The sequence below is a fragment of the Phalacrocorax carbo genome, chromosome 21 (genome assembly GCF_963921805.1).
Source record: "Phalacrocorax carbo chromosome 21, bPhaCar2.1, whole genome shotgun sequence".
NCBI classification, from domain to species: domain Eukaryota; kingdom Metazoa; phylum Chordata; class Aves; order Suliformes; family Phalacrocoracidae; genus Phalacrocorax; species Phalacrocorax carbo.
Genome location: NC_087533.1, coordinates 3,828,654 through 3,837,913, shown reverse-complemented (window position 1 = coordinate 3,837,913; position 9,260 = coordinate 3,828,654). Strand labels below are relative to the sequence as shown.

The window sequence follows — 9,260 nt, the reverse complement described above, 5'->3', positions numbered from 1 at the left end:
GCGTCGAGAGAAGCGGGAGGTACTCCCGCCACGACCGCTTCCGGGATATCCGGCGGGGGACCGCGCGCTGATTGGTCTCCGCCCGCCGGGGAGGGGCGCGATTGGTCGGTTCGAAGGGGTTGGATGGCGGCAGGATGGCGGCTGGGCTGTCGCGCGCCCTGGCGGGGTGGCCGGTGCGTGATGTCGCGACAGGTGCGTGTGTCTGCCCATTCGTCCGTCCGTGAGCACCCATGGGTGCCCCCACCCCCCCCCACCCCGCAGAGCGCGGGGCTCCCCTGACCCCGGACACACCGGGGTGAGGGCGCCTCCCGACCATCCATCTCTCTCCCTTCAACCTCTTCGTCCCGTCTTGACATCAAAACGTGCCTCGGAGAGACGTTTGCGCGCGGGAGGAACGTCAGCCGGTGCTTATAAACTCTTCTTCTTGTTTTCCCTCCTCTCAGTCTGGGTGGACGCGGTGTGGGAGCTGGATTTCACAGAGACCGATCCGCTGGACCCCAGGGCAGTGGAGGAGGTGACGGCAGGTGGGCTGGAGGCCTTCACCCAGCTCCACCAGTCCCTTTTGCCGTTTGCTGCAGAGGACCATGAGAACAGAGAGGTGAGGCTGGGCCTGGGCCACCGTCTGCTTAGCCACGATACAGGCCCTCTGCTCGGCAGGGTCAGGCTCTGCAGGGGGACCTGGACAGGCTGGATCGATGGGCCAAGGTCAGTTGTATGAGGTTTAACAAGGCCAAGTGCCAGGTCCTGCCCTTGGGTCGCACCAACCCCAGGCAACGCTCCAGGCCTGGGGCAGAGGGGCTGGGAAGTGCCCGGCGGAGAAGGCCCTGGGGGTGCTGGCTGACAGCCGGCTGGGCATGAGCCAGCAGTGCCCGGGTGGCCAAGGAGGCCACCAGCCCCCGGGCTTGTGTCAGCACTGGTGTGGCCAGCAGGAGCCGGGCAGGGATGGGGCCCCTGTGCTCGGCCCTGGTGAGGCCCCACCTCGAATGCTGGGCTCAGGTTTGGGCCTCTCGGGACAAGAAGGGCCTTGAGGGGCTGGAGCGTGTCCAGAGAAGGGCAGCGGGGCTGGGGCAGGGTTGGAGCACAAGTGTGCTGGGGAGCGGCTGAGGGAGCTGGGGGGGTTTAGCCTGGAGAAGGGGGGGCTGAGGGGAGCCCTTCTCGCTCTCTGCAGCTGCCTGAGAGGGGCTGGAGTGAGGGGGGGGCTGGTCTCTGCTCCCAGGTCACCAGTGACAGGATGAGAGGAAACGGCCTCAAGCTGCGTCAGGGGAGGTTTAGGTTGGAGATTAGGGAAAATGTCTTCACTGACAGAGTGGTCAGGCACTGGCACAGGCTGCCCAGAGAGGTGGGGGAGTGTGACCGTCCCTGGGGGTGTTCAAAAAACTGTGTAGATGTTGCCCTTGGGGACATGGTTTAGGAGGCCTGGGGGTGTTGGGTTGACGGTTGGACTTGATCCTACAGGCCTTTTCCAACCTTAATGATTCTATGATTCTCTTTTCTTCTTCGAGTCCACCCTGCCTCAAAGTTTACAAAATAGCCTAAGACTGCATAAAACAATTGTTGTCACATGTGCCAGAATGCTTCGGGGGGAAGCTACTCCCAGCTTCAAAAAATACCTTTTCAATTAATATAATGCAGTATATAATATTATACACGCCAACATACATTTATATATGTATTATATGTATGGGGGTTTGGTTGCAGTGGCAGCAGTTAAAATGTGAATAGTAGAGAGCTATGTTATTATGGAATTTCTCACTGTTACTCATGTATTTTGCCTCAGAATGTTTGGACCTTGTTTTCCGAAAACAACTTCTCTCCTAATGCTCTTGTGGCTGTGTTACATCACTTTGTCCAAGCGAGCCAGCATAAAAGAGCTGATGCGCAGCAGAGAGTTTACGCTCTTCATGCGGCTGGGTTGTACTTCTTACTGCTGGAAATCCCAGGTGAGTGAAGGGATGTGCCTCTTTATTGTTGGATAAAACGTCGTTCGGGCAAAATCAGCTTTCTCTCATTTGTAAGAATAGCAGGTGGAACAAGTGATGGCTTTTAAAATCTTCACTTGCCCTCCCTGAAATCCTCGGGGATCAATCTCAGGCATGGTGCTGAGCGCCGAACAGCCGTTACGGTCTGATAGCAGCTCAGTCTCCTGTCATAGTGTGGCTTGATGATCTCAGTCCGGGTCTGCATGGCCATGTGCCTTCTTCGTAGGTCTGTGATAAGGTTGGTGGAGGAGTCTGCACGGTACAGAGAGCTGGAACCATGCGCATCCCTCTGGTTTGACAGTAATACGTGGTGAAGCCAGAAGCTAATTCCTGTTCCTGCTCTGTAACTAGAGAGGGTTTCACTGTGCAGTGCTTTTGGGCAGGCTCATTTGTGAAAACAAAAGTATTTGTTTAAATTAACCTGTAGCTGGAGTTTTCTAGCAGGTTGATTTGCAGCAGTATCCTTTGGTATTCAAGGCTAACACGTACTCTGCTTAAGTTTTGCTGCTCTTTGTTGTGCAGTATGTTACCAGCTAGAAGGGGTTGATCAGCTGGTGGTCCTACTGGAGAACATCATCACTGATGGCATGTCACCCCAATGCAGTTTGGCTTTATTCAAACAATTCTTCTTCTCCTGAGCTTTCTTAGGCTTCCAGGACAATGTCTTTGTCCTCGCCATCTATTTGGCTGTCAAAGTAAATGGAGGGATGGCCAGATGATTTGATGCTTTCTGTATCGTGTCCGGAAGATGGCTGATGTTGTCTTTTCTGGGCAGGCAGCATAGCTAACCAGCTGTTCCATCAAGTGATGTTTGATAAATGTCTTCACACCCTGACAAAATGTTGGCCTCAAGAGCCAGGTCAGATCAGGAAGAGAAAGAAGATGCAGTCTCAAAAATCTTCAACCAAAGCAAGAAGAAATCGAAAGAAAGGAAAACCATGCAGTAACAGCAATGTAAGATGTTTGTGTAATCGGTTCAGATGTAAATCTTTGTTAATAAGCAAATTGCTGATAAGCTATTTCACTTCTAGGTCAGTGTGATCTTCTTCCTCTTTTTCACCCCTTTTCAGTTCTCAATCTTTTATACAGTAGTTCAGCTCTACTCTTGATCCTCTATCTGTTATTAGGAATTTCAGAGGTCTGATGATTCAACATTAGCTGCAGTGTCCTGGCCGCTGACTAATACAAAAAAATACAGCATATTTGTCTGTGGCACATTATTAGAAAGCTCAGTCGCAGAGGGAGAAACTAATTTATATCAGCTTCTTCAAGAGACCTTCAAGTTCGTACGTGACCAGCTGGCAGATGACATTTGAGTTTCCGTGCCAAGTTACTGATGGGAAGTTAAGGGCTAAATCGTAGAATCATGGAATGGTTTGGGTTGGAAGGGACCTTTAAAGGTCACCTAGTCCAACCCTCCTGTGACATCTTCCACTTGATCAGGTTGCTCAAGGCCCCATCCAACCTGGCCCTGCTACTTTTCCAGCAGGTGTTGGGGTGGTTGAAGTCCCCTGGCAGGACGAGAGCCTGCGAGCACGATGCCTCCTGTAACTGGAGTACGAAGGCTTCATCAGTAGGCTCCCCTGGGTCAGGCAGCCTGTAGTAGACACCAACTGCAAGGTTCCCTTTGCTGCCTGGGTCTCTGATTCTTACCCATAAGCTTTCACCCTGCTCGTGGCTGTTCTTCAGGGACAGCTCTTCGCACTCTATCCATTTCTTGATGTAGAGGGCAATGCCTCCGCCCCTCCTTCCTCGCCTGTCCCTTCTGAACAGCCTGTAGCCATTGATAACCCCGTTCCAAAGGCTTTGGTTAGCTGTACTCAGCTGCTCGTTCTAACATTTATATGATGGTTTTGTTTGGTGTTTTTTTGTTTGTTTTTTTTTTTAATGTAACCAAGGATTACGCATCAGAAATCCTGCGAGAACACTGGTGGGACAGGGTCGTGACAAGCCAGGGAAGAAGGGCGTAGGCACAATGGGAGTTACTTGAGATGAATGTCCAAGTGTCAGAATTCAGATAATTGTCTTTGCTTCTGATGGACTTTCTCCTTCGGAACGAGAATAGGCTGTGTTGGAGATTTCTTTTTTTTTTTGTGCCCAACTTCCCTCTTTCTGTCTTCTGTTGTTTGGGTTTTTTTGCCACTGTTAAGTGCATTGATTAATCTGAAAGAAAAGATTCGGAATTTTGATGTGAAATCATGTAGGACCTGGCCTGGGAGCTCTGTGAAGCACTGAAATATGCAAGAGAGATCAGCCAGTGCTGTGGGTCGGCATGGTGCTCTTTCTCTTTTCTAGAATTGAGGAATTCTAGAATGAATTATATGTTCATCATATATCTATTCTATATTCATCATATAGACTGAAGAGATGTTGGAAGAGGAGGAAGAGGATTCTGAAGGGGTTTACTTTTCAAAGGACGATCTTCTTCAAGTTCGCAACTCAACCTTCCTTCTCTTGAAAAACTTCTTAAGACTTCTACCAAAGTTCTCCCTAAAAGAAAAACCTCACTGTGTGCAGAACTGCCTGCAGGTAATGAGATTCAACTCAAGGAATCTTATTCGTGTTTTGTTCTGAGGTGGTTAACCCTCACCGGACCCGTGGGGAAGACACGTGGTGTTGAGCCTCTGGGCTGTGGGGTCTGCTTATGTTCTGCTTCAGGGGAGGTACTGTGGTTCCAAAGTTAGCCTCAAGTTCTCTGCGGTACATCCCAGCAGACCCGTGCGTCTTCCCCTCATGTGAATTAGCTAAGCTTGGCTGTGTTTCCTTGCAGATCTTTGTGGAAGTGATAAACTTTGAGCCAGCGGTACATGAGTTTGAGTTTTCAGCAACAATGTGAGCAAATAATTCTTAATGTTTATACGGTGCTTTGAACAAGTGAAGTGCTCAATGCTTGTGTTCTTATTATCCTGTTTATACGAAAATGAAAGCAGTGATTTCTTTCGCTAAAGATAATTAGAATGTGTTCCACCTAGCTAACAGTAAACAACATTTAGTGATTATTGAATGTTTTCCAGCCAGTGAGCACGTTTAGTTGTAATAATTGTTGTAAACGTTCCTCTGATGAGAGTTGAAGACATCTCTTTGCCTTCTTTTGCTTAGGAATCTTAACAAAGCCAAGTACATTCCTGAGCTGGCCTATCATGGACTGCGATTGCTGTGTTCCCCTCTACACGGCACAGAAGATAAGGTAAAAGTTGGACAAAACCTTTAAAATTCTCACTGCTGCACTGGAAAGGAGTAGCTGTTCCTTTCCTTCTCTGCACATCATTTTTGCTTGCGTGTGTTTTACTTATTGCACTGTTTTTTGTGTACGTGCATGTCTCTGCCTGGGTAAGATGCTTTCTTCCACTCCAGTCCTTATTTACTTTGGCTTGTATGATATTATATGTGTTGTATCGTGATCATTGAATTCTGTGCTCTAGTGACTCTTGTGGCAAAAGAATTGAAAACAGAGGGTAGCTACAGTGGCATTAGATCTGTGTATCTGACAAAAAGAGAATTCCAGGTTACTGCCTTTGCCTGGAATTTTCTTGTTTCCTGCTAGGTGGAGCTCCAGCTCCGCTCAGTAGCGTGCTGTGGCGCTGGGTTGTGCAGCAGTGAAGCATGATGGGGAAGTGTTATGTGCAGATGATGGTAAGCAGGGCTGATTCTCATTCAGAGAATATTCTGTCATCACGGAACATCCGGTTCTACCAGAAATGTGTCTGCAGCTTTACATTTTTATTTTGTTAAATTGTCAAGCAGACTGTGTCATCTCCCACTTATTATCTGTGTGCTGCTCCTATAGGGGGGGCTTTTGAACTCTGGGCGTGACCGTGGTGCCATGTTTGCGAGTCTCTGTAAACCCACCTGAACTAGTTCTGAGCTAGCAAGCCCAGGTCATTAGAGGCTGTCTAGTTAGGAAAGCCTGGAGCTTAGTATGCGCTAACCTGACATGTACCTGAGTGTCTGCCCAGCTTTGGCAGCCTTAGACCTCTGTGTTTCAACCTCCTTTGTCGCTCAGCGCAGCACAGGGTTTTTAGAATTGTTGATGTTTGTGGTATCCAGAAGATGCAGTAGCTCCCCTTCTCAGACCCGCCTCATCTTCCCTGCCTCCGCTGTTTGGTTGCTCAGCGAATGTCAGGATAACGAGGCGGCTATGGTCCCAAAAGTGTGGCGAGGAGGAAGCTCCGAAAGTTGAAGCACACGTGGCAACTAAAACATGCATTTAGTTTAAGATGTCTTCTGCGCAAAAAACCCAATGAATTTCCTCAAATCCCAAATGTCTGGTGAATTGATGTCCACTGCTTTGGAGGGGACCTGTTGATGTTGTCAGGAAACCCTTCTTAGGCCTCACTGGACTTGTATGAGAACATCACAGCTAGGACAGATGATGTGTGTGTTAATGGGTCATCTCCGAATTATTCTGCTAGGAGTCGCGTTTTGACAGGTGCTTTTATCTGGATCTAACTTTGTTTGGCTCAGAATTGTTTCATAAACCTGGTCAGAATGCTTCTCCATGGGCTCCAGTTGCTACTGAAATGAACCTGAAAACAACCTTTTCTTTCCAGATTCTACGTTGTGTCTTCCAGCGAATCCTCAACGTCATTCTCATGCTGGAAGGTGGTACGGGTTCCAGATGCTCAGTCCTTGCAATCACATCAGCTGTGATGAATGCCAGGAATCAGGCTATAAAATTCATCGGGTAAAGTACAGAGCTCTGGCACTACCCTTCCTGGGTATGTCTGCACTTTCTTCTGGCATGCCTTCGCTTTACTGTTTAGTTGATAAAGGGATGAGGCAAACTGGCACTGACTTTGAAGTTGTTTGTGCAAATGAGGTTTAATTAAAATGTCTGGAGTGGGAATTTACTGAACTTGCTGGTGGAGGGGAAAGAAGGTTCTCTTCAACAGGAAAGCGGCAGTGAGCAGAAGGGACCTACCTTCTGTATTTTGCTTTAGGTCAGTTTTTCGGGTTTTGTAGTCTACTACAAAGTATGGTAAAGCAGATAAAAGATTAATATGGAGCTCACTTCTCCACAGTTCTTTACTTTCTCCTGCTCAGAGATATGTTTTGCCTGTGTTTATCGTTCCCTGACTGTGGGGATCCATGTTGTTGGAACATGTGGTCTGTGCAGAGAGACCCAGGCAACATATACTAAGTAGAATGAGGATGAGGAGGCTCTTCATACTGTCCTACTTGTAGAAAGGTATTGGAAGAAAGGTTTCCTGCCTGCAAAGCCAGGTTAATGCAGAAAGTAAGTAGGTCTGCTCTCTGACGGTATCCAGTTGCGCTAGAACTCACAATTGCAGAAGGTGCACTTTTCTTGATTTTCAAAATGCATTCCTAAAGGAGTGACTTTGACTTGGTTTTTGCTGTTATAAAACCAGCCTTATTAAAATCTGCTTCTTTTCCTTCCAAGCAGTTCTGTAGTAGATGAGCTGAAAGAAGTTGCTTTTCCTATTCTTCGGATACTACTGCAACATATCTGTACCAAGGTATGCTAAGCTTTCTTGCATCTTAAGCTGTGAAGAACCCGTGTGGATACATTGCAGTGTCTGTAATAGTTAGGAAATTCCACAATGATGTTTTTTACGGAATGAAGAGATTTTAATAATTTTCAAATTTCTTGACAGCCTGATTGCATTTTGTGTTGATTTTTATTGGGAGTTTTCAGGCATCTTAAAAATAGTGTCACGCTCTAGGAGAGTGCTGAGGGTGAACGCTTCCCCCCTCGTTCACAACTGGTTGTATCCTACTTTTGACTTTTCCAAAATGTGCAGTTCCTTTTACCACTGTTTTGGTAGAGGAAAAGGGGATTATGAGAGCTCTTTGCCTAACTAACTATCTGAAGGCTGCCATGTAGAAATACTGCCTCTGGATTTAATCTAAGCTCCCCCTTTGCCTTGGGGAATTTGCTGTGTGACTGCGGGTGAGCGCTGAAGTAGAGACCAAGGAAGCTGTGATTGTCCTCCCAGCCATTGCTGAATGTCACTGTATCGCCTTGTTAAATAAAGAATATTTATCTTAAGCCGTAAAATGCCATTCTGGCTTCTAGAGCAGAGCGTTGGAACATCATACCATGCGATTGCCCTTGTTTTTCAGGTCCCAGATAAGGCTGACTATCGCACATATGCTGCACAGGCCTTGGTGAATTTGCTGAATAAACTCCCTTGTATAGAGTTTGCTGACTTTATCGCTTGGCTTTATAAATACTCATGCAACACTAAAGTAAGTACATCTCCTTGATGTCCCTGGGCTCAGATACACCAGTATTTTGGAGATGAAGGGACTGATATCAGTACTGAATAGCATTGCTGTTATTGCTGGTACCTGGAAGCGAGTAAACTGAGCAGGCAATGCTTGTGCCTTTGCTGACATTAACACAGCACCTGGTGTGCTTTTTCTTCCAAACAGGTTGCCTACAGAGTGTTTGCTCTTGACGTAGCGTTAGCTTTGTTGGATGTGCCGGAGAGGAACTTGGACAGCTCCTTGTCCCTGGATCGTCAGAGGTTTCTAAAGCATAAGTTTTTAGTACAGGTCATGGTGTTTGGCCGGTGTTCGGACAAAGCACCCGTGGTCCGTAGCAAAGCTTTAAGCAGCTTTGCCCACTGTCTTGAAATGAAAGCTGGGGCTACCTTGGAGAGTATACAGGAGTTACTACAAAGCTGTAAGTATTATGGATAAATTAGATAGTTAAAATATTTCTTGAATGTTCTGGGGAAGAATTACTGGGACATAGGAGAGCTAGTCGTCAGGAACTTGAAAATCTGCACATAGTGTCATTTTGTATTGTGTCATGATGAGAAGCGATGGATGAGTCTTGCTACTCACGAAGCCTTATACTTGGAACGGATTTATTTTCGTGTATCGGTCCTAAATAGATTCCTGCATCAGATACCTTTGAAGGATATTTACAGGCAACTGAAATTGCTCATTAAAAAAAAAACGTTCATTCTTGCCTGACAGTTGATTAAATCTTGAGTTGCCTTTTGCTTCTGCTAAGTTGTTTTGTTCGTGATTGGCATTCTGAACTCCCTCAGGTGCAGGAAAGGCCAGATGGCACAATTCAGAAGTGTGCACATAGCATCCTACAGTTGCAAGATTACTTGCCTGAAAAAAATGTGGAATGACAGAATATCTGGAATTAAAACACTTCATTTAATTTCTTTTTTTATTTCTTTTTGGCAGCCTTTGGCCATACAGTCTTGGAAGCAAACACCAACACTGGGAGTCTGACAGTCAGCGCAGAAGGTATAGAGTCATTCTCTTGTAGTAAGTCTTGGGCTTTTCTTGGCATAC

General features: G+C 46.9%; 1 protein-coding gene across 1 annotated transcript in view; it reads left to right on the top strand.

The window, feature by feature from the left end:
- Positions 1-82: 82 nt before the first annotated feature.
- NCAPD3 (non-SMC condensin II complex subunit D3) overlaps positions 83-9,260 on the top strand; it is a 30,128-nt gene continuing 20,950 nt past the window's right edge. Inside the window, exons 1-12 of the mRNA XM_064470962.1 lie at positions 83-192; positions 444-598; positions 1,778-1,940; positions 2,755-2,933; positions 4,338-4,508; positions 4,750-4,811; positions 5,079-5,166; positions 6,530-6,663; positions 7,384-7,456; positions 8,064-8,189; positions 8,376-8,628; positions 9,150-9,212. Of these exons, the coding sequence (XP_064327032.1) occupies positions 135-192; positions 444-598; positions 1,778-1,940; positions 2,755-2,933; positions 4,338-4,508; positions 4,750-4,811; positions 5,079-5,166; positions 6,530-6,663; positions 7,384-7,456; positions 8,064-8,189; positions 8,376-8,628; positions 9,150-9,212 (1,525 nt within the window). The 5' untranslated portion in view covers positions 83-134. The remainder of the gene's footprint in view (positions 193-443; positions 599-1,777; positions 1,941-2,754; positions 2,934-4,337; positions 4,509-4,749; positions 4,812-5,078; positions 5,167-6,529; positions 6,664-7,383; positions 7,457-8,063; positions 8,190-8,375; positions 8,629-9,149; positions 9,213-9,260) is intronic.